Consider the following 24,918-nt stretch of genomic DNA (forward strand, 5'->3'; position numbering starts at 1 on the left):
TTTTTTATTTTTACATTCTCTCAGGATAGAAATTTTTTTCCAGAGGGAGAGAGCATATTACGTACGTTTCTTTACAGGCTCTTCCGTTGTCAGCCCTGCTTCTCGTCTGGAAGTCTGGCAGTGGTGGCAGTCGCTCAAAACTTGGGAGCCCATCTGCTTCGCATCCCTCTGACAGAGATGCCACTTCACTAATTTTTTATTTGTGTGTTTGTGCTGCGAAGAAAGTGAGACTTTGGAAGCAGTCAGTACTGTCAGCAGTGTGTTTCTTGCTGTCACTGGAGCCTCTTGCTTGCTGAACAATATGGCATCGTCATGCAGGGATGCCAACCTTATGGACTGCTTTGAATATTGTCAACCTTGATGTCCGTCTTGGCACCCTTTTGTCTTATGATATAATTGTACTAGTTTTAACATTTTTCTGCACTACACACAATGTTCTCTCTCTCTTGGTAACAGTAATCTGCTGTGTGATGTCACAAATGGGCCTGTGACGTCATGGCTTCTGCTGACTGCATAGTTGACATTGCTGCATTCGACTGAAGGGCAATCTCTCTTCCTTTTCTTCGACGATGGATTTTCTTGGAAATTCTTCACTATCCGTTGCATGTATGTGTTCTAGGAAGGCCCTCTGGATGCTGTAGGAGGTGGCAGAAGACCTTTTTTCGCCATCTTCGCTGTCACTGAGATCCTTGACTTAGGCTACCAGTCCGAATGATGTGATGTCATTCTCAATACATATCTGCCTGTGACGTCCGCTTCTGTGACATCTCTCCTCCGCCTGTTGCCGTGACGTAACTTCCATCATCATGACGCCATTGCGGTTGGTTGTCAATCCATCAGAGGTGTTCTTCCAAGAGTTGGTTGATTGGATGGACTCTACGTTTAGTAGGAGGTGTCCCAGAGTTTTTAGCAGGAGACGTCGTAGGGCAAGACATCCGTTGCCTTTTCCTCCTCCTCCCCCTCCCCTCCAGTTGGGGAATTTGAGACTTGTGGCGTCTTCCGAGTGTGAGAAGGTGTTTCTACATCTTTCCAGCACGTATGTGAATGTGTTCCAGTCCGTGTTGATCTAATCAAGCTGGTTCTTTGTTCCCTTGGCCTGCATGATGAGACGTCTCCGATTTAGGGGGAGAAGGTAACCACGGCTGTGGATCCTTGCTTGGCCGTGTACGTGATGGAGATCTTACTCCTGCTATTCGTCTTCCAGAGTGGCCGAGGATCCTTGCTGCTCACCCATGTACGTGGTCCTCACTCGGCTGTGTACATGATGGAGATCCTATTCCCACCATTCATCTTCCAGAGTTTGAGACTGCCAGGCAAGAGATCTTCTCCCTGACGTTCTCTGTTGGATCGTTCCACATATCACAGATATATTCGTGATTCATCATGCCCGTGTACGTGCTCGTCACACGCCCGTGTAAGTAATCGTAACTCGCCCATGTACTTGCTCGTCACACATCCGTGTATGTGATCATCACACGCCTGTGTATGTGATGAAGGTCCTACTCTCACCGTTCTTCCAAAGTCAGGTTGGGATACTTTAGGTAGGAGTGATCTCTCTGATGTTCTCACTTATATAATTTTACATAACATGACTGCGTACGTGTCATCACTAGTCCATGTATGTGATTCATCACACATCCAGGTGTTTGATTTGTCATTTCATCCCATGTCCGTATACCAATGTCCACGGATGTGGTTCATTGGACAGCCGCGTTCCAGTGTTTTCCTTTTCAAGTTACATTATACTCAGGAGCATAGTTCTTCTGGTGGAAGCGATGACAACCTACCCAGAAGTAATTCGGAATGTCTGTGCAAATGGCAGTCAATGGATTCATTCAATCAAGTTGTCAGGCCTTCTTTGGGATTCAGGCCTACTTTCTGGTTAGATACTTGGGTCTATGCCAAGAAGGCTTCAATGAGAGGTTTTTGTGTACTCCTGGTGGCTGGGCTTTACTAACAGCCAAGTACTGTGATGGTTGACAAAGCCACCAAAAACAAAATGCTGTTAGCTAACAAATGACCTTCAATATCGTGCTACTGTGATTAACAATAAGACACTGTGGTTTAAGAAATGTTAAATTATCAGGTCCCTGTTGAATAACTGGATCATCATTACCAACACACTCTGACATGTTAAAAAACCCTAAGGCGAACAGGTTCACACTTAATACTAATGAATGGGCCCGTATTGATTTCTATTTATGGTCTAATAACAATAAAAATGTAACCATAAAAAGAAAACTCTTTGATATTCCAGGGTATTTCACTATACTCTATTATATATTATGTGGTATTTCTTGAATTTTCAAACAATGGCAAAAGCTAAATTAGAAAAATATAAAATATTTAAGTTACAAAAACCTATCTGAAGACTAGTAGAGTTAAATAAATTATTTTGACAATGAAAGAGGAAAAAATTACTGTATTTCTAACCTGGAAAATAATGAGGAAAAGATTCTTCTGGTCAGCTTGTGCAGTTTCCAATTTCTCTTCCATTCTTTCAATTTCTTCTTCTGTTGGTCTTGGTCTCTGCTCTTCTTCATCTGAAGAGGAGTCATCTGAATCATGCCCAGTCCGGCGCTCACGTGCATCATTTACCTCTCGCTGAAGGCGAGCTACGTGTTTGTTCATTTTACGAATGGTTGCGTGGATTATTTCCCAAATATAGTTTCTGTAAAATAAAAAAAATACCAGATTGCTTTTTTAAAATTATCCTCCAAAAATATGAGCATAACTGAATGTTAGTTAAAATGATAAAATATATAAATTATGTTCCCTTGAATTATGAGCTTGAATGTTAAGCATGCTAAAAATTGTACAAATAAACATGGGAGCAAAGCACACACATGCAAACTTCCCTCTTAACTTCAATAGTTCTTATTAATTTTTATGTCCACGTTAGTTCTTTTCCCTTCTTTTTTTCTGCGTCTACTACTACTAGGTTCAGATTACTAATGTTTTCCTTTCATTTAGTTTGATCCTTACCTTTATTGTTATAGAAGTTCTGTTACTTCTGCTTCTACATATTCATCTACTCTCACTATATACTGTATATTTCCACATATAAAACAACCTTTAAATCCTAAAATTCACCCCTAATAATTAGGGTTTGTCTTGTACTACCATTCTAAAAATCAAACCTTGAATTCTAAGTGATGTTTGTCGGCAGGCTAGGGTCTCAAGTGTGATAACCACCAACATACATGAAAAGTTTCACATTATGAAATAAACTGATAATAAAGGAAATAAACCCATTCCATGTCAATGAAATAATCTGTTTTCCATGAGAGCCCAGCTGAGAAATGTAAACATCGTGTTACGGTTGTGCTCACAGAAACATTTATCTTTCAGTAACCTTTCAGAAATTTCAATGGTGATGTAATTATGGTAGTACAATAATAACATTTAGGAAAATATAATATTCATTTTACATTATCATTTTGCTGAAATAACAATTTTGGATCACATACAACTGCTTAGAACAATTCAGTCATACAAATGATGATTATGAGAAAATGTAAACATCGTGTTATGGTTGTGATGTAATTATGGTAGTACAGTAATAACATTTAGGAAAACATAATATTCATTTTACATTAAAAATTATCATACATTAGACTAACCCTTAAACGCCGACTGGACGTATTTTACGTCGACATTTTTTGTCTCTCGGGTGCCGATTGGACGTATTTAACGTCGACATACAAAAGTTTTTAAAAAAATTTGCGGAAAAATACTTTTAGGCCTACCAGTCGAAAACTCTTGAATCACGCGCCTTGGGGGATGCTGGGAGTTCACGGATCAAGGTGTTGTTTTATTTACAATCGTTACGCAGGCACGCAAGCGCGAATTTCTTTACTTGTCCGAACCTAAAAAAGTATCTGTGACACATCTCGGAAATTATTTCGTCACTTTGACATAATTTTTGTACCATTTTAAATTAGCCGTTACATGGAGTATTATATATGAAAATGTGTGCATTTTTATGTAGAATACAACAAAAAAATACTCATGATTATAGCTTTTATCAGTTTTGAGATATTTTCATATAAATAACGTTAAGTGCCAAAATTTCAACCTTCGGTCAACTTTGACTCTACCGAAATGGTCGAAAAACGCAATTGTAAGCTAAAACTCTTATATTATAGTAATATTCAATCATTTACCTTAATTTTGCAACTAATTGGAAGTCTCTAGCACAATATTTCGATTTATGGTGAATTTATGAAAAAACTTTTTCCTTACGTCCGCGCGGTAACTCTTCCGAAAAAAATCATACATGCGATTGTGGTAATGTTTGCACCATTTTAAAATTAGCCGTTAAATAAAGTTTTATATACAGAAATGTGCGCAATTTCATGCACAATACAACTAAAAACAACCCATGGTTGTAGCTTTTATCAATTTTGAAATATTTTCATATAAAAAATGATAAGTGACAAATTTTCAACCTTCGGTCAACTTTGACTCTACCGAAATGGTTGAAAAACGCAATTGTAAGCTAAAACGCTTATATTCTAGTAATATTCAGGCACTTACCTTCATTTTGCAACAAATTGGAAGCCTCTAGCACAATATTTCGATTTATGGTGATTTATAAAAAAATAAAAAAAACTAACATTTTCTTTACGTCCGCGCGGTAACTCTTCCGAAAAAATCATACGTGCGATTGTGGTAATGTTTGCACCATTTTAAATTACCCGTTACATAAAGTCTTATATATGAAAATGTGCGCAATTTCATGTAGAATACATAAAAAAAATAATTGAAGGTTGTAACTTTTCTCATTTTTGAAATATTTGCATATAAATCACGATAAATAGAAAAAAAACCACGTTCGGTCAACTTTGACTCTACCGAAATGGTCGAAAAACGCAACTGTAAGCTAAAACTCTTACAATCTAGTAATATTCAGTCATTTATCTTCATCTTGAAACAAATTTGAAGTCTCTAGCACAATATTTAGATTTATGGTGAATTTAAAAAAAAAAAAACTCCTTCCCTCCGCGCGCGGATTCTCCGCCACAAATCTCCGAAATGCATACGTCCCATTCTTGGAATATTTGCTCCATTTCATATTAGGCATTTCATAGAGTTTTATATATGAAAATGTGCACAATTTCATGTAGAATAAAACTAAAATTATTTGAAGGTTGTAGCTTTTCTAATTTCTGAAATAATTGCATATAAAAAAATATATATAAAAAAATTCGACAGTCGGTCAACTTTAACTCGTCAGATATGGTCAAAAACTACAGTTGTAAGCTAATACTCTTACAATCATTTTTCTTCATTTTGAAAGAAATTGGAAGTCTCTAGGACAATATTTAGATTTATGGTGAATTTTTGAAAAAAATATTTGTTTACGTCTGCGCGTTACGAATTTGAATACAATTACAGGCGGTCCCCGGCTTACGACGGCTCCGGCTTACGACGTTCCGAGGTTACGACGCTTTTTCTTAAATATTCAATAGAAAATCCGTCCTGGGTTACGACGCTTGTTCCGAGGTTACGACGTTGACGCTTCCGACGCTCTGAGTTAACGACGCTTTTAAAAAACGCATGCTATGATAAAAATCCTTTATAGTTTAGCACAGTATATAATAAAAATATGTTTTTGGTTACATTACAACAAAAATTTTGAGGTTATGATGATTTTCTACACTTTTTTTTTTTTCGTATTTTTTGAATTTTTTTAGTGACGCCGCATATGCGGAACTAGTTTGCGGGTGAATGAATACACTAGCTTGGGATGCGCAGTTTAAAACAGTCCAAAAGCGCAAATAATTAAAAAATCACTGCTTGTTTCCAGTACATAATTAAAAAAAACTAGTTTCTGGTTAGATTACAACGCAAATTCCAAGGTTACGACGCTTTGTTATGCTTTTTAACGATACCTCATACGCAGAACTAGTTTTTTGAGCGGAGGCGCATAAATTAATTAACGCTATTAAACTGTATGGTAAATTGACCGAACAACGACCTCGGACGGTCGAGGACGCTAAGCGTAACAATACCAAAAGACGCCACTTCAATCGCGTGTCTGCCTGAAGTTCAGTCGGTTGTGTGCTAAGACGTTGCTGAAATTCCTTGCCATTTTCGCAAATTTACAATGGCTCCTAAACGCCAAAGTATACTTCCTCCGATGATAGTTCATCCAAGAAGAGGAAGGTCATCACGATGGAGGTAAAATATGACGTGGTGAAGCGTTCGGAGAAGGGAGAAACTACACCGAAATAGGCCGTTCTTTAGGCTTGAGCAGGACCACGGTGGTAACCATTGTGAAGGACAAGGAACGTATTCTGAAGCACGTTAAGGATGCTGCACCGATGAAGTCAACGGTGATAAACGAGAAGCAACGTAGCCAGAGCATTGTTGAAATGGAGAAATTGCTCATGATCTGGCTGGAGGACCAGAACCAGCGACGTGTTCCGGTGAGCTTAAGTGTGATCCAGAAGGCTAAAGCGCTGCATGAGGCAGTAGTGAAAAAGTTTGGCGAAGGCAGTGCTGGTGGTGAATTTTCCGCGAGTAGAGGTTGGTTTAACCGTTTTAAGGCTCGTGCAAATTTGCATAATGTGAAGCTGCTAGTGCTGATAGCGAAGCAGCAGAAAGTTTTCCAGGTGTTTGGCTGAGATAATTAAGGATGGTTGGTTACATTCTGACCAAGTCTTTAATGTGGATGAGACTGGATTATTTTGGAAAGAATGCCAAATCGAACATACCTTTCCAAGGAGGAGAAGTCAGACTATGGCCATAAAGCTGGAAAGGAGCGACTGACTTTGCTGTTTGGGGCCAATGCAAGTGGCGATTTGAAACTGAAGCCCTTGCTGGTGTATTTGGCCGAGAATCCCAGGGCATTCAAGGCATTTTTCAAGAGTCAACTCCCGTGATTTGGAAATCAAATAAGAAGGCTCGGGTTACCTTGATGGTCTTCGAAGATTGGTTCAATGACCATTTCGTGCCAGCAGTGGAACGGTATTTGACTTCGAAGGGTCTGCCTTTTAAGGCCCTCTTAGTCCTGGACAATGCCCCTGGTCACCCTTCAAATTTGAGCGACATGCACCCTAATGTGAAGGTGGTGTACCTCTCACCCAATACCACATCGCTGATACAGCCAATGGACCAGGGAGTAATAGCTAATTTCAAGGCTTACTACCTTAGAAGGACCATACGTTTTGCTTTGAGGGCCATAGAAGCTAACAAGGAGTTGACACTGAAGCAATTCTGGAAGGGCTACAACATTGCTGATGCAGTGAAAATATTGCAAGTGCTTGGGACGAGGTGAAGACGACCACTTTAAAATGGGGCCTGGAAGAAACTGTGTCCACAGTTGTTGCACAGTTTTGAAGGCTTTGACCAGGCAGAAGACGTCGAGACTGTGACGAGGAAGATCGTAGGGCTAAGCAAGAGGCTGAAACTAGATCTTGAACCTGATGATGTAACAGAGCTGCTGGCATCCCATGGAGAGGAATTGTCTGCAGAGGACTTACTTGAACTTGAACAGCAAATGATTGAGGAAGAGGCGGCGGCACCAGAGCCAAAACCCAGGTCATTAACTGTGAAAGGCTTGTCAGAGGGTTTTTACTCATCTGGAGAGAGCCTTGGCTTCTTTTCAGGCAGAAGACCCTAACGTTGCCAGGTTGACAAATAAAAACGTGGAAGTTAGACTTAGTAACTTTCTACAAGGAGACCCTGAAGGAGAAGCAGACGAAGAGAAGTGTGCAGTCCAGGCTTGACACTTTCTTTCACAAGTCTCCAGTACCACCACCTCCCACTCCTAGTCCTGGTAAGGAATTCTGAACTGTTTTATTACTAATTTATGTGTTTACCATAGTGTACATATGAAAATGTTAAAAATTTTTTAATGTAACAACTAAATGTAAGAGTAAATTGTAACTTCATTCATTTTCATCATTTGTAATTTTATTGCAGAAGTGGTGAGAGTTCCAGATCCCCCTGTACTACGTGACAGTTCCAGATCTCCCTGTACTACCTGTGACAGTTCCTCCAGATCCCCCTGTACCTGGACCCTCTGTAGCAGCCCGTCCACCTGTACGTGTACAATCAGGTAAGCAATTTCATTTTTCTCATTTTCATGTTGGAAATTGTTTACACCCTACATACATACGTACACTAACTTACATAGTGGTACAGTAAGTTCCAGAAGTGAAGCGACAAATTTTCAGAATTGATCGTATTTCTTTAGAAACTCGTGGGGTTGCCAGTTAGTATATTTTACTCCAATTATTGTCATCCTCTTTATCTAACAATACGTATCAGTGATTACTGTAGAAGCACAGAAAAGTATCCCCAGTGAATGATCAATATCTGCTCAATAATTGTTTATTAAAAAAAAAAAATTTCCCCATAGAAACATCTGTGGCTCTCAATGTGTGATATCAAGTGTTCACCAATGAGTGGCCGCAGGAACCGAGTGCATAAGCATTGGCCAATATGATTTGCAAATTAACTTTCTACTTTTATAGCGTTATATCGAAAGTTATTATGATTTCTTTGATAAAGCACAAAAAAGTTTAGTATCTGATTAAATGAAATATAAATAAGACACAAGTTGGTGTAAAACAAAAGAAAAGAAAAAAAAAAGAAATCTTAGTTATATGCGCTTTTAGCATTGGCTACATGGTTAGGCCTATTCAAGAATTAAGGAAATATATTTTCCAGCTTGTTAGTTAATAATTTCATCTAATTCCTCAATTGTGCAAATCTTTTCTTGTGGAATTGCGTTCAGGGTCGCATCAAACAATTATTTTCGAAGGTTTCCACCCTTTTTTTTGGCGTGCATAAGTGAGACTATTTTTGTCCATACGATCCGGAGTGTGAATATGCTTGGCGAGCATTATTTTAATTCGAGTATCTCCTGTTATGCTCTCTCTCTCTCTCTCTCTCTCTCTCTCTCTAATTCTCTCTCTCTCTTCTCTCTCTCTCTCTCAGGACCTTTTTATCTAGTCAGGAATAACCAGAGGCCTGTTTTAAAAATCGAGCACTAGGCTATTGGTCATGCTCGGGTGCTTATATATCTATATTATATATATATATATATATAATATATTATATATATATATATATATATATATCTATATATATATATATAGAGCAAAAAATATATATATATACGCAAAAAAATCATAAATTTATGTTATATAATAATGCTTGACTGGATCGAGCTGATTACTGGTTGCCCGTGGAAATATGAATTTGGTGATATCACTCCCTTATGATACGCCCACTTACGCACATTCAGTCTTAAATATCATGGTTGGAATGATTAGAAGATTTGAGGTAAACGGTTGAAGTGAAAAAGGTGGAGTTAGGTTTTTGGGTATAGGTAAAGGTAGAGGGTGAGGCGAGGTTGTTGGGATCTATTGTCTCCCTACTTAACCAGGTGGTGATTTTAGGGTGTTCTGGTTGCTTGCGACCGTCTTTCTTATTTTTTATTTAGCGAGTCTGTCTCCTAGGTGCAAGGACAGGTCCTGGTGTCGGTCCTAATGGCGTTCTACTTTTCCCTAAATAACAGACAGTGGCCCTGCATTGTAAGCCTTGCTATGCCCGGAACTAGGCCTAGTCACTGAAGGTAGCAGCAGCAGTTAGAGCCTTTCTCGAAGATGGCATTTTTATGCTCGGACCTAGAAGATAAAATCAGAACTACCAACCACACCCAACTTCTCTATTGAATCTAGGTGTATTCATGGTTGATTATGTTTAATGTAGCGGAGATTTTCCTTTTACATTCTATTGATACTTGCATGGTTTTATGCATCTTCGCTAAAATAATTGATAAATACACTACGATATTAAATGTTTGTTTCCACATTCCTCGAAATATACATTGGTAACGTTGGTAATCCTGTGTTGAACGAGAATTTCAAATTGTTTCGTTTCTATAGTTTGAAGTAATTACTATACTTTAAAATAAAAACTATTTCAGTATTTTTTTCTGATGATTGTTATAAATATCATAGATTTGATATTTGTGCATCATATGTTGGTTTTATTTTGCTTGATAGAGCTTTCACTGTAGAAAACAAATTTATTTTTCAGCTAAGAGTTGTAGTTGCCAGTTAGTGAATAAAAACTATTTCAGTTATTTTTTTCTGATGATTGTTATAAATATCATAGATTTGATATTTGTGCATCATATGTTGGTTTTATTTTGCTTGATAGAGCTTTCACTGTAGAAAAAAAATTTATTTTTCAGCTAAGAGTTGTAGTTGCCAGTTAGTGAATATCGAACGAAATCCTCTGAAAATTGTCGCTTCAGTTTTGGAAAACTTACTGTACAATGTGTTTGATGTTGCATAACCTTATTATTTTTTTTTTTTTCATTTCAGACCCCTTTGATAGTGATAGCGACCCAAATGACCCTGAGCCTTTCCATGGTTTTGATGCCTCGCCCTATTCATCAGGTAAGGAATCCTTAACAAATTTGTATAAAATGTTTTATAAATTGCTAATAGAAATTTTATTAAAAGTGTACATATGCTACAATTACATCCACCTTATATATTTATGTACCCTATCATTCTTTCCAGATCTAGATGTTCCCTCATCAGTTGATACGAGTAGTATCACCTCTCCAGAGACCAAATCAGTTGATACGAGTAGTATCACCTCTCCCATTCCTTCAGGTAAAAGAATTCTTCATTTTTTATATTGTACATACGTATTACACACTACATATGTCAAACAGTAATAACATGTGCAGTAGTTACAGTAGTAACTATCATTTTATATATTTTTTATCATTCCAGACTCCCAAGCACCTGCCCATCCCACTCCATAGACCAGCCACCCACTCATCTACCATATGCCCATCCCAGTAAGCAAGCCAACCACTAGAATTTGGTAAGGACATTTTTTTTTATTATTTGTTTTATATTTATATGTAATAAACCATGTTATGTATGTAACATACATACTATAATCATATGTATTACATTATCATTCCAGACTGGCATGCACCTGTGACTTACATAAACCAGACCTCTACATAGCCTACATGTCTTCATTTTGCTGAAGGTAAGGAATTCTCAGTTGTGTTTAATGTTTGCATACGTACAATAAATTTTGTACACCTAAGTGGTTACATACTGTCCTTTAATATTAATTCTTCATTCCAGACTGCCCATCATCCTAGCCTGTTATCTGTGATAAAGCACACTGAAGTTAGGTTTGGAATGCATCCTTATCATGAATAGCTCTACACCTCCACCTCCATCTCCCACAACCTAGGTAACAGCTTTGAGACTCACTAAAAGTTGGTAAGTTATGTAAGGAATTTCTAATTAAGTTTTATACTACATGTTATATGTGATATTAAACCACTGTATGGTGCATATGTAACTTACTCTGCATAGAGGACTTACTGACAAAATTATTTTTTGTACATTCCAGAGTTCCCTGAATGATGTAGGCTATGGGGCCACATAAGACTTTGTCCATCCAGGTTACATTGAACGACAACTTTAAACTAAAAGTAAGGAATCAATTAACATACATTAACTCTTTTAGTACTCTTGATATATCTACAGTAATTAACATATTGCATTCACAACTTTCTGTAGTGTATATTTTGTACACTAATTTTGTTACTTTTTCCTTCCAGAACCAACATTTTTCACACAACTCCAGGTTGTTACTAACAAATTACTACAAGTGTCATCAAGGGATAACTACAAGTAGAAGCACCATTTTTGGATGGAAAAAACCCTTCAGGAAAGTATACGTATCAAATGTAACATGTAGTGTAACAAAGTATGAACAGTAAGGTTTTTACATACAGTAGTATTACATACGTACATAACTTTTTTTTACAGGAATTTCCAACCAAGTTTGATTATGTACATACATGTTATAAACCACTGTACGTATGGTTACTGTATGTAACTTACTAAACATACATACATGACTTAACTTTGATACTTTTTTGGTACATTCCAGAAAACCAGGACCCCCTCCATGATGCAGGCTATGGGGCCACATAAAACTTTGTCCAGGGTTACTACTACATAACATAGCACGACAACAGTAAACTACTACAGTACTAAAGTTAAGGAATTATACATAGTAGTAATTAACATACATTAAGTAAGTTTTATACTAAAAAAAAGTTACCAAGATCTCTCACATGGGATAAGTGATCAAGGTCCCTCATGGAATTACTACATACGTACTGTACACTCCCTGCTGAACAGGGGGTGTAGACCAATCATTTACAACATGCATACCAGTTGATATTAAACCACTGTATGGTGCATATTACTGTATGTAACTTACTATGCATAGAGTACTTACTGACAAAATTATTTTTTGTACATTCCAGAACCCCCTGAATGATGTAGGCTATGGGGCCACATAAGACTTTGTGCATCCAGGGTTACGTTGAACGACAAATTTAAACTAAAAGTAAGGAATTAATTAACATACATTAACTAAGTTTTATACATGTTATATATGTGATATTAAACCACTGTAAGGTGCATATTACTGTATGTAACTTACTATGCATAGAGTACTTACTGACATAATTATTTTTTGTACATTCCAGAACCCCCTGAATGATGTAGGCTATGGGGCCACATAAGACTTTGTGCATCCAGGGTTACGTTGAACGACAAATTTAAACTAAAAGTAAGGAATTAATTCACATACATTAACTTTTTTACTCTTGATATAACTCAAAGTAAGGAATTATAAACTAAAAGTAAGGAATTAATTAACATAGATTAACTCTTTTACTCTTGATATCTATAATTTACATATTGCATTCAGGACTTCGTGTAGTATTTTGTACTAATTGTGTTATACTTTTACCTTCCAGAGCTACCAGACTGGGATTTTAGTGTACTCCAGGATGTACTACCAAAGGATTAGTACAGTGTAATAGTGTTTAGTGTATAATCTAACCTAAGGATTAAGTGTATTAGTGTACGTATATTGAAGTCAACTAAGGACTTGGTAATACTTCAAGATTGTGCTTTATAGTGTCACAAGAGTATAATAAAGTATACTATATACCTTCAAGAACCATCCTTTGGCATTGAAATAACCACACTACACATCATGCAATACTTGCATGTCACACAGGTAAGGTCTCTCTAACTTTTTCTTAGTTTAAGGCATATTTCCAAGTGTCGTTCCGGCTTACGACGATTTTCGGCTTACGACGCGCCTCAAGAACGGAACCCCCGTCGTAACCCGGGACTGCCTGGGGGGTTATATATGAAATTTTCGGTTTTTGTTGCACTATCATATATCGCATTATTTATATATGTTAATGATAATTTTTTTCATTTCTGATGGTTGCATACTAAACTTTAGCCAATGAAAAAAAAGGAGCCAAAAATGAACTCTTAATCTTGAAAACTAAGCGCGCTGTTATTTTTTGAAAAAAATATTTTTTCCGCTTCCGCGCTCGCTCTGAAACACCTCCGGCACACGGGAGACAATTTTTGTTTTACCGCTTCGGCGTTTAAGGGCTAACCTCTTTTCCTCCATCTCTTACCCCATCTTCTATTTAAAATAAGTTTAAAAAAGTAAAGATAATGATAAAGTATCGTTAGTAATGTTTATACTCTTTACGTAAACACGTACAGCCATAAACAACCAAACGAGAAACAGCTGTTTTGCTATGAACAACAAAATCAGATAACAATAGCTGTTTTGCTTGCATTTCAACCATTGTACGATAGTAAATAACTACCGTATTTATTATTAATGATGTTAATTAGAATAGGACTGATATACTTTTACATTACAGTAATACTGTATACCCTTAATCACTATGGAGGAAAGAATGGCAAGGAAATATACTGGTAAATTTAACCTGCAAGTTGTACCTAGAAGGGAAAACAATTTCAAGCTTCTAATGAAGCTTTCCTAAACTTCATTATGCCATCAAACTTGACTGTAAATAAAATTGGAGAGAAAATATTTTAATCAAAACTACTGGGCATAAAAGAACACATTTTACTGTTGTTTTAATGTGCATGGCAAGGGGCGAAACTTTCCCCCATGGTTATCTTTAAATGGAAATTGATGCCTACACAAAAATTCCCAGATGGTATCGTCCACATTTGTGAAATCCTAAACAATGTAAATCATGCATGATTGCTGTTTGCATTTTATAATACAATAGTAATATGAGAATACTGTAAATACATTATTATTGGATACAGTGAAGCAGAACTTAGGAGTCAGCATTCAAAAAAAAAAAAATTGAATGGCTGCCGGGATGACTGTCTAGTTCACCTGTTCTCCACCAGGTGTGTGTTGAATGTTTTAGCTCTTGTCAGAATTCTCCTTGACAGCCTACCAAGTTTTGGGGAGGCTGGCTGGGGTCTACTTTAACAGTAAAGAGAAACGGTGGCTAGTTGCAGCTGGGCATATATCTGCTCAGCCAATTGAGCTAAAGGTTTCTTGCATAAAACCCAAAACATTCTTACCTGATCTGGAATCCTTTCTGGATTTCACTACCACCAGAAGTTAGATTCCATTCAGGGAGCAAGGCTCTCATGCATGTGTAGAAAAGAGCAGCCTTTTTGAGAAAACCACTTCGAATCAGCCAGAATGACCCCTGTGCAAGGGTCCCCGGGCCCAAAAGCCCTATAAAATGACAGTCACTTAAAATAAATACCCTTATGATATAAAGGTATTAGGGATGTGCCAAAGTATTGGTATCGGCTAGTTTTTGGGGTATTGGTATCAGTTAATTTCTGGCCAATACAAGCCGATACTTTTGTCATTAGTATAGGAATTTAAAACCACTCCAGGCTTCCTAAAATGTACAGGCAGTCCCTGGTTTACGACGGGAGTTGGTTCTTGAGACACTCCGTAAGCCAGAACATCATCAAAAATCCTAAGAAAACCATACTTTTAATGTTTTAGTTGGATTGAAAACTATGCAAACTGAATTTTTATCGTTTTCCATAAAAAAAAACCCTCAAATAATGATTATTTTGCCTTTTTGGAGTCATATTTCTTCCATTGGATCAGCGTCATAAGTGTCATAACCCTGCAACATACATCGTAAGCCTGTAAATAACTTCTGATGAATATGATTGAAAAGCGTCATAACCTTGGAACGTCTTAAGCCGAGACTGCCGTAAACCAAGGACTGCCTATATATATTAACAAAGCCCACCAAACAATCTATATATAGGCATATCATTGAAATTAGGTTCATTGTTTATCTTTTAAAAACAGATGGTATCTTGATACTGTACAGTGTATTTAGCAATTTATTACTGTAATATGATATTGTTATGATACAATAAAGTTTGTTCATACTTACCTGGCAGATATATATATAGCTGTATTCTCCGAAGTCCGACAGAATTTCAAAACTCCCGGCACACGCAGTGGTCGGCCAGGTGTAGTACCCATTCCCGCCGCTGGGAGGCGGGCGTAAGGAACCATTCCCATTTTCTGTCAGATTTTTTCTAGTGCCACTGTCTCCTGAGGGGAGGTGGGTGGGCACTTTGATTATATATATCTGCCAGGTAAGTATGAACAAACTTTATTGTATCATAACAATATCATTTTGTTCATGAATCTTACCTGCCAGATATATATATAGCTGAATCCCACCTTTGGAGGAAGGGGGAGACAGATTCGATTTTGGGAAACAATTTCATATATATGATTGATATTTTGGTTCCTTAACTGTTAGCATAGCTGACTTCGTGAGTACCGTCACCCAAGTCTGCTTCTGCTTTACTAGAGACTCCAGCTAGGTAGTGACCTGTGAAGCTGTTGAGTTCTAGAGGATCTGTCAAACGGGGGCGTGACCACAATGCAACTAGATCCTATATTATAGACCTCCAATTTCGGTACTGCATTCCTAGAGGTGCCAGCAAGGACGTGACCTGTGTAGCTGGTGCGCTCTAATGAACTGTCACGGGGAGCGTGACCACAATGTGACAGATCATATAGGTGTTGTTTAGACACCGAATGCTGTTAATGCTTCACTGGAGGTGCCAGCAAGGACGTGACCTATGTAGCTGGTGCGCTCCAGATGATTTGTCAATGAGGGCGTGACCACACTGTGACAAAAACATTTTACCCTACTATGAGGGCGAAGCAAAAACATTACCACCTGACCTAGCCTATCTGGTTAAACTTCGTAAAACCAAGGCTAATGGAGGGAAGGTCGCCTAAGGCGGCCTACCCAAGACCACAAAAAACTAAACACCTACATAAACATAATAAAAATAAAAAATAAAAAGAAATAAAATTAAAAAGTCCCAACTAACATATTATTTTCTAAAAGATAGGAAGAGTGCTACTCTCTGTCCCCAATATATTGTCTGCTGCGACATATGGGCCCAAAGAGTAGCAGTTCTCGTATGTAATCCTCACCTCCCGAAGGTAGTGAGAGGCAAACACTGAATTACTACGCCAAAATGTGGCATTCAAGATGTCATTTTGAGTGCCATGTTCTTTTGGAAGGCTACCGACGTAGAAATAGCCCTCAGTTCATGCGCATTCACCTTCAACACTTTCATATCACTGTCTTGATAGGATGAATGCACTTCTTTGATGGTGCCCCTCAAGAAAAAAGCCAAAGCATTCTTTGACACTGGTAACCTTGGCTTCCTGACCAAACACCACAAGTTATCAGAAGTACCTCTTATAAACCGTTGGTTCTATCTTTTCAGACGGAGGGTGACTTCCTAGCTATTGCTTAGGAGTCTGCTTCGTCTCAAGAGCCTCAGCGAGGATGTGACCTATGGGTAAGAGTTCTTGTGGGTTTGCCGATGGGGTCTTATCCACTTACTCGGCAAAGCCTAACTGGCATTTGTCAATGGGTGCTAATCCACTCATATGACCATATACCTATGCCTATTAGCATAATTAAGGAGCACAACACCGATCCCGATCACCTGATCCTAACACGAGGGTTAGCGCTTAATTTTAAAAAGAGTTAAACTAAAAATTAACTCACTAGTTAAGGATCAGTGTCGGCTCCCTATCCCAGCAACGTATCCGCAGACACGAACAACCAATAGAAAAGGATCTCTTGTAGGTTGAATTGACATCCTTCGTGTAACGGGAGGTCAACACAGAATTGCATACTCTCCCGTAAGTGACAGCTCATATGTCCTTTATGACATATTGTTATGGAACCAAGAAGAATTCATAAAAGCTCGCACTTCATGCATAGGTTCGAATGGACTGGACATGAGGAACTTCAGAACTACATCCAAGTTCCAAGACGGCAACTTGGGTTGTTGAACCTTCATCGTTTCGAAAGATCTCAAGAGATCGTGAAGGCTCTGTTGTCCGCCAAGTCCAGGCCTCTGTGCCTAAAGACAACTAAAAGCACACTCTTATAACCCTTGATTGTAGAGACTGCAAGTTTTTAGATCCCTTCTCAGAAAAGGAAGTCAGCAATCTGGCTCACAGGTCGTGGTGGAGGAAAATGCCGTTCTTCTTGCACCAACTCCTGAAGACTATCCACTTCGATTGTACACTGCGTTGGAAAATGCTCTTCTTGCACTGGCGATAGCTTTCGCCATTGACGTATAAAAGCCTCTCGCTCTGGCCAACTTTTGGATAGTCTGAATGCAGTCAGACTCAGAGCGAAGAGGCTTCTGTGGTACCTCTCGAAGTGGGGCTGTCTGAGTAGATCTGTCCTTACTGGAAGCGTCCTCGGGAAGTCTACTGTAAAGGCCATGACCTCTGTGAACCACTCTCTCGCAGGCCAGAACGGGGCGAACAAAGTCATTCTCGTCCCTTCCGACACCGCAAACTTTCTCATGACTTCCCCTAAGATCTTGAACGGGGAAAGGCGTACAGGTTCCATCCCGTCCAGTCCCAGAGAAGTGTGTCTATCGTCACTGCAGCTGGGTCGAGTACTGGGGAGCAGTACAGTGGAAGCCTCTTCGTTCTGGACGTCGCAAAGATATCCACGAGCGGACGTCCCCATAACCCCCACAGCTCTTGGCATACCTTCTGATGCAGAGTCTACTCGGTTGGCAGAAGTTGACCTCGTCTGCTGAGGAGATCTGCCCAGACATTCTCTACTCATGCTACAAATTTCGTAAGGATCATGACGTCCAGTGCCCTTGCTCACAGCAAGATCTCCTTTGCCAGAGCAAAAAGGGACTGAGACTGTTTTCCTCCCTACTTCTTCAAGTACGCCAGAGCTGTGGTGTTGTCTGAGTTGACTTGGACTATTCGACGAGAGACTTTTTCTTGGAAAAACTGGAGAGCTAAAACGATGGCTGCCATTTCCTTTAGGTTTATGTGCCAGGACACCTGTTCCCCTCTCCAGGTGCCTGCCACTTGTTTCCCCCTAATGATGCTCCCCATCCCGTGGTGGACGCGTCGGAGAACAACACTAGGTCGGGGCTCTGAAGCTTGAGAGACACGCCCTCCGACAGCTACACTGGATCTAGCCAACATTTCAAGTGATGTTTTACCTCTCCTGAAATTTCCAAGATCATGTGTAGATTATTGTTTTCTTTCCAATTGTACTTGAGAAAAAATTGTAACGGTCTGAGGTGCAGTCTCCCCAAGGAAACAAACTTCTCCAGCGAGGAAATGGTCCCCAGTTAGACTCATCCATTCCCTCACCGAGCCCGAATCTTTCCTTAGGAAGGCTAACACTTTGTCTAAGCCTTGCTGCTGACGTCCCTGGGACGGAAAAGCTCGAAAAGCCACTGAATCCATCTGAATCCCCAGATACACGATGGATTGGGTTGGGATCAGATGTGACTTTTCGAAATTCACTAGTAGTTCCAGGGACTTCACCAACGATTAAGATGTTTGAAAATCCTTCAGACACCGCGTTTGAGTGGAGGCATGAATGAGCCAGTCGTCCTTCGAAGATAACAATTGCGAAGTAGGAGACTGAGGGGCCGCAGGCTGAAAACTATTCTTCAAAAGAGGCTCGAAGCCATCGAACCAAGACCTCTTCTTCTTCTCAACTGACACACGTTCGGGAAGATGGTAACCGTGCTCTCTAGACAACCTCTGGAGAGCTGCATGAAATCTAGAGAGCAAGGCAACTGGCGAAAGAGCGGAACGAGGAGAAGAAGGGACTGCCTGTACTCTTGATTGGCAGCCTATCATCCTTCCTCTCGCGATGTGGCTTTGCCTTTCTCACTGCAATCAACAAAACAAGTTGTTGTTGCAAAGACACAATCATCCTTTTCGATGGAGAACATTCCTTCTCAGGCAAAAGGCTGATCCTTTGAGAAGACGGTGGGCGAGGGGAAGCCCTCCTCCTTCTCACATGGACTGCCAAGGATATATCTTAGGAGCGACCGAAGCGCTCAAAAGCATACTCATCGGAAGACGTCCTCTCGGTGAAGATCGCAACACAGTAGAAAAGAGAGAGGACGTGAAGCGTCCCCCTCCCTGAGACCATACATCATACATCTTAGCTCTCTTTTACTGCGGAAAGTCTTCCAATTGCCCAGGAGACGACTGCAAAGCAGAAGGAGCTAACGGACGAGAAGCGTCCCCCTCCGAGGAACCAAAGACGACGGGCGCCTGTGCGACCTATAGCGTCTTCGTTCTCCTCAGAGGGAGCGAGACCCTCCGAGAGTTCCAACTCCTGCGCGGGGAGGACGTCTCTGAAGACTAAAGTAATCTTTCAAGATTCAAATTCTATGAGATTATGAGCCATGACATCACCTATAGACGAATCTTGACTATGAGAGATGTTCAGAATCATTTCTAGATGATCTATGCTATTCCAGTTTTTCTGCAATTCATTCCTTCCCTCACCGAGCATGTTTCCTTCCCTAATAAGGCTGCGTTTCACTTAAACAGGAGTAATTTGAAGACACTGTAGAAGATTGTTCATTTGTTTCTTCCTAAAAGTCTCCTTCCTGAGATCCATTACTATTCTCTGATTCTCGGCGAATGTCTGAAGAAGCATTACGTTGTGCTTTCCTCCAAGCGTCCTGCCGAGCGTCGCGCTCGGCGCTGTCGTATTTGGCAGCGGAAGGAGTCCCCTTCATAATCGAGCAAGGGACGTCTCGGCGAGCTAATTGACTACCATCTCTTGCACATCATTCTTGTTTCGAGGGAAATCATGTGTGCTATGCCGCTGTAGACTCGGACAGAATTCTGTTACCATGCGGTAAAACAGAACGAAAAAAAAAGGTCTAATACATATATATATATATATACATACACACACATATACATTTACACATATATATCTATACATATATATATATATATATATTACATATAACATATATATCTAATACACTACTACATACACATATATATATAATTTATTTATTTATTTATTTTTTATGAAAAAATTCTCGCAAAGTGAAGATGTTCAGCCATGTATGCTAGAATTCCCCTCAACCCGAGGCTAAGGCCGTGATTGTAGGGTAGAAATACGGTTAGTCCGTCAATCCCGCAGGAGAGAGAGACGTAACCTACTGCGCATGGCAGACAATCAGATAGAACTGAGCACTGGCATTACGCATTAGTGACAGCAGACTCAGAGAATGTTCGTCGTTCTCGCACTGCTCTGCCTGAGTTGCCACCTACACCATTCTACGAATGAATAGGTTTACTATTATTATAGAGCAGAAACCAAAATCCAACAAACTGGTATATTTAAGCGAAACTGAATTTGCTAAATATAAAAGGCTAACTTGGTATTGTCATAACATTACCTTAAATGTTTAAAAATAGGGAAACCGGCAACCCCTGAATAGTTGCAGGGAGAACCGATTAAATGTAATAAGAATAATCGTACTCTCTTTGTCCTCCGTAGAGTACTATGGTATGAGTATATAACTTGAACCATACAACCGTTTGATAGTAATATGACGTAAGGGCAAAAATAATATTACTATAATACAACATCGCTTGTTCACCTTTACCCGGCAGATATATATATACATATATCTGACTGGTAAGTTTTATGAACAAACGTAGAGTATTTTAGACACTTGGACAGCTACCTCCCTACTACATTCTGCCTCACCGAGGTAGGGAGAGCCATCACGCGGTAGTGTTTTGTCAATGAGAAATTATACGCTTACGCGATAGAATGAACACTCATGGCATTATCACTATACTTCACTACACTACTATAACTTTCCAATGCAAACATGATTCCAGGCTACGCAAAGATTTAAGAATCACAGATAGGGTATTATCCTCCAAAGACACTATTGTAGGGCCCGAAGGCATCACAGGTCTTTGGAGGGATAAATTCTACTGGACGGGTAACTTGTGTTACACGCCTGGAGGAAGACCTTACACTATCACGTTCTAGTTTACGTACCTATGATTCATAAGCCTTCCACGCAGAATCAGACATATTTTCACACTCGTTGCAGCGCTCATCAAACATACAAACATGTTTCCTACAATTCGCGCACACTGTATGAGGGTCTACCGAAGTTTTCGGTAGCCTAACCTTGCATTCTTCCACACAACATACTCTGGCCTAGTCGAACTAGATCCAGACATCGTAAGTTTAAGGAAAAATCAAGCCAAAATAAAAACAATTAGCGTATGCCTAACCACCGATCCTAATCAAATAACCAAAAATCAATCGGGATACTCAAGTGACCAAAAGAGTTCCAAAATCCAATGACGGAGGTGCAGAAAACACTTGTTGACTGCACCGGCGACAGAAAATATCTGACAGAAAATGGGAATGGTTCCTTACGCCCGCCTCCCAGCGGCGGGAATGGGTACTACCACCTGGCCGACCACTGCGTGTGCCGGGAGTTTTGAAATTCTGTCGGACTTCGGAGAATACAGCTATATATATATCTGGCAGGTAAGATTCATGAACAAATCTAATTTTAATTAACTATGGTTGTGTCTATCTCCATCAGCAATGAGTCATTGCCATTCCGTTAAGAGTTGGGTACTATTTTAAAATGTGCAGTACAGGTATGGTATTATTGGTGCAATGAGTTACTGTGCTGCTACTGCTGCAGCTTGGAATTAGACACGTGCAGTTAACCCTTAAACGTCGAAGCAGTAAAAAAAAAAAATGTCTCCCGTGTGCCGGAGGTGTTTCAGAGTGAGCGCGGAAGCGGAAAAAAATATTTTTTTTCAAAAAATCACAGCGCGCTTAGTTTTCAAGATTAAGAGTTCATTTTTGGCTCCTTTTTTTTGTCATTGGCTGAAGTTTAGTATGCAACCATCAGAAATGAAAAACATTATCATTATCATATATAAATAATGCAATATATGATAGCGCAAAAATGAAATTTCATATATAATTGTATTCAAATCGCGCTGTGCGCGAAACGGTTAAAGGTAACAAGTTATTTTTTTTCCGTTGTAATGTACACTAAATTGCGATCATTTTGGTATATAACACATTGTAAAACGATAAAAGCAACACAGAGAGAATATTATCACAAAATAATGCATGAATTCATAACGTGCGGACGTAAACAAATATTTTTTTCAAAAATTCACCATAAATCTAAATATTGTCCTAGAGACTTCCAATTTCTTTCAAAATGAAGACAAATGATTGAATATTACTATACTGTAAGAGTATTAGCTTACAAATGCAGTTTTCGACCATATCTGACGAGTTAAATTTGACCGAATGTAGAATTTTTTTATATATTTATTTATATGCAATTATTTCGGAAATAAGAAAAGCTACAACCTTCAAATATTTTTCGTTTTATTCTACATGAAATTGCGCACATTTTCATATATAAAACTCTATGAAATGCCTAATATTCAATGGAGCAAATATTCTGAGAATGGGACGTATGCATTTTGGAGATTTATGGCGGAGAATCCGCGCGCGGAGGGAAGGAAAGTTTTTTTTTTTTTTTTTTAATTCACCATAAATCTAAATAATGTGCTAGAGACTTTGAATTTGTTTCAAGATGAAGATAAATGACTGAATATTACTAGACTGTAAGAGTTTTAGCTTACAATTGCGTTTTTCGACCATTTCGGTAGAGTCAAAGTTGACCGAACATGGTTTTTTTTCTATTTATCGTGATTTATATGCAAATATTTCAAAAATGAGAAAAGCTACAACCTTCAATTATTTTTTGTTGTATTCTACATAAAATTGTGCACATTTTCATATATAAAACTTTATTTAACGGCTAATTTAAAATGGTGCAAACATTACCACAATCGCACGTATGATTTTTTCGGAAGAGTTACCGCGCGGACGTAAAGAAAATTTTATTTTTTTCATAAATTCACCATAAATCGAAATATTGTGCTAGAGACTTCCAATTTGTTGCAAAATGAAGGAAAATGCTTGAATATTACTAGAATATAAGCGTTTTAGCTTACAATTGCGTTTTCGACCATTTCGGTAGAGTCAAAGTTGACCAAAGGTTGAAAATTTGTCACTTATCATTTTTTATATGAAAATATTTCAAAATTGATAAAAGCTACAACCATGGGTTATTTTTAGTTGTATTGTGCATGAAATTGCGCACATTTTCATATATAAAACTTTATGTAACGGCTAATTTAAAATGGTGCAAACATTACCACAATCACATGTATGATTTTTTTCGGAAGAGTTACTGCGCGGACGGAAGGAAAAAGTTTTTTCATAAATTCACCATAAATCGAAATATTGTACTAGAGACTTCCAATTAGTTGCAAAATTAAGGTAAATGATTGAATATTACTAAAATATAAGAGTTTTAGCTTACAATTGCGTTTTTCGACCATTTCGGTAGAGTCAAAGTTGACCTAAGGTTGAAATTTTGGCACTTATCGTTATTTATATGAAAATATCTCAAAACCGATAAAAGCTACAATCATGAGTATTTTTTTTTTTGTATTCTACATAAAAATGCGCACATTTTCATATATAATATTCCATGTAACGGCTAATTTAAAATGGTACAAAAATTATGTCAAAGTGACGAAATAATTTCCGAGATGTGTCACAGATACTTTTTAGTGCGGCAAGAAAGAAATTCGCGCTTGCGCGCCTGCGTAACGATTGTAAACAAAACAACACCTTGATCCGTGAACTCCCAGCATCCCCCCAAGGCGCGTGATTCAAGAGATTTCGGTTCGTAGGCCTAAAAGTATTTTTCCGCGAATTTTTAAAAAAACTTTTGTATGTCGACGTAAAATACGTCCAGTCGGCACCCGAGAGACAAAAAATGTAGACGTAAAATACGTCCAGTCGGCGTTTAAGGGTTAATATAACCCTATTATATGACCTTTCAACTTTTGAACAAGAATGATTTTAGTAACAATATATATTCTCCTAAATAACAGTAACATGGAGGTAATAGGTATCGGTATTGGCTTTAAAGTTGGTATTGGTGCATCTTCAAAAGGTATGCTCCTATATAAAATTTGTACCTTCCGCTCCCGAAATTATTACAACCTGAGATTTAAACAAAGGAGCCTAAAGAATTGCTCTTTCTTCAGATCAGAAAACGACTACCCACTATACTAGAAGTGGATTTAGAGCTTTACTGTTTTCAAACACAATTCTGTATAGTTAAGGTAGTGGGAGGGTAAAAACCAAATCGCACTTCTACTGCACCACATTAATCCTATCCAGAATGAATGTTTACCTTCAATAAAGGTAGAAGATATGGAGCTAGTTCTCATGCACTAGCCTAATCAAATATGTCACAGAGGACCTTGTGTTCCTTGATTAAGACGTTTTAAGTTTATAAAAACACAAAACAAAAGGTAAACTTTGACTCTTGCAGGCTTAACCTTCACAAATACATTCTAGGTTTTCTCAAACCACAAAACAAAAAGTTAACTTTGCCTCCTCCAAGCTTAACCATTGGCAAAGAGAGCTATGTTTCTAAAACCACAAAACAAATGGTTAATTTAGCTTCTTCCAAACTTAACCTTTGACGACATCTACACATTTCCTAAAACTACAAAACAAATGGTTAACTTTGCTTCTTCCAGGATTAACCTTTGACA

The 24,918-nt window shown here is 38.5% G+C and overlaps 2 protein-coding genes across 2 annotated transcripts in view; both read right to left on the bottom strand.

Moving 5' to 3' along the window:
• LOC135214751 (nuclear cap-binding protein subunit 1-like) overlaps positions 1-24,918 on the bottom strand; it is a 365,385-nt gene that overhangs the window by 105,721 nt on the left and 234,746 nt on the right.
• The window catches only part of LOC135214750 (nuclear cap-binding protein subunit 1-like), a 67,412-nt gene that overhangs the window by 34,334 nt on the left and 8,160 nt on the right, over positions 1-24,918 (bottom strand). Inside the window, exon 3 of the mRNA XM_064249098.1 lies at positions 2,434-2,671. Within this exon, the coding sequence (XP_064105168.1) occupies positions 2,434-2,671 (238 nt within the window). The remainder of the gene's footprint in view (positions 1-2,433; positions 2,672-24,918) is intronic.

This window comes from Macrobrachium nipponense, chromosome 46 (assembly GCF_015104395.2).
Source record: "Macrobrachium nipponense isolate FS-2020 chromosome 46, ASM1510439v2, whole genome shotgun sequence".
NCBI lineage: Eukaryota > Metazoa > Arthropoda > Malacostraca > Decapoda > Palaemonidae > Macrobrachium > Macrobrachium nipponense.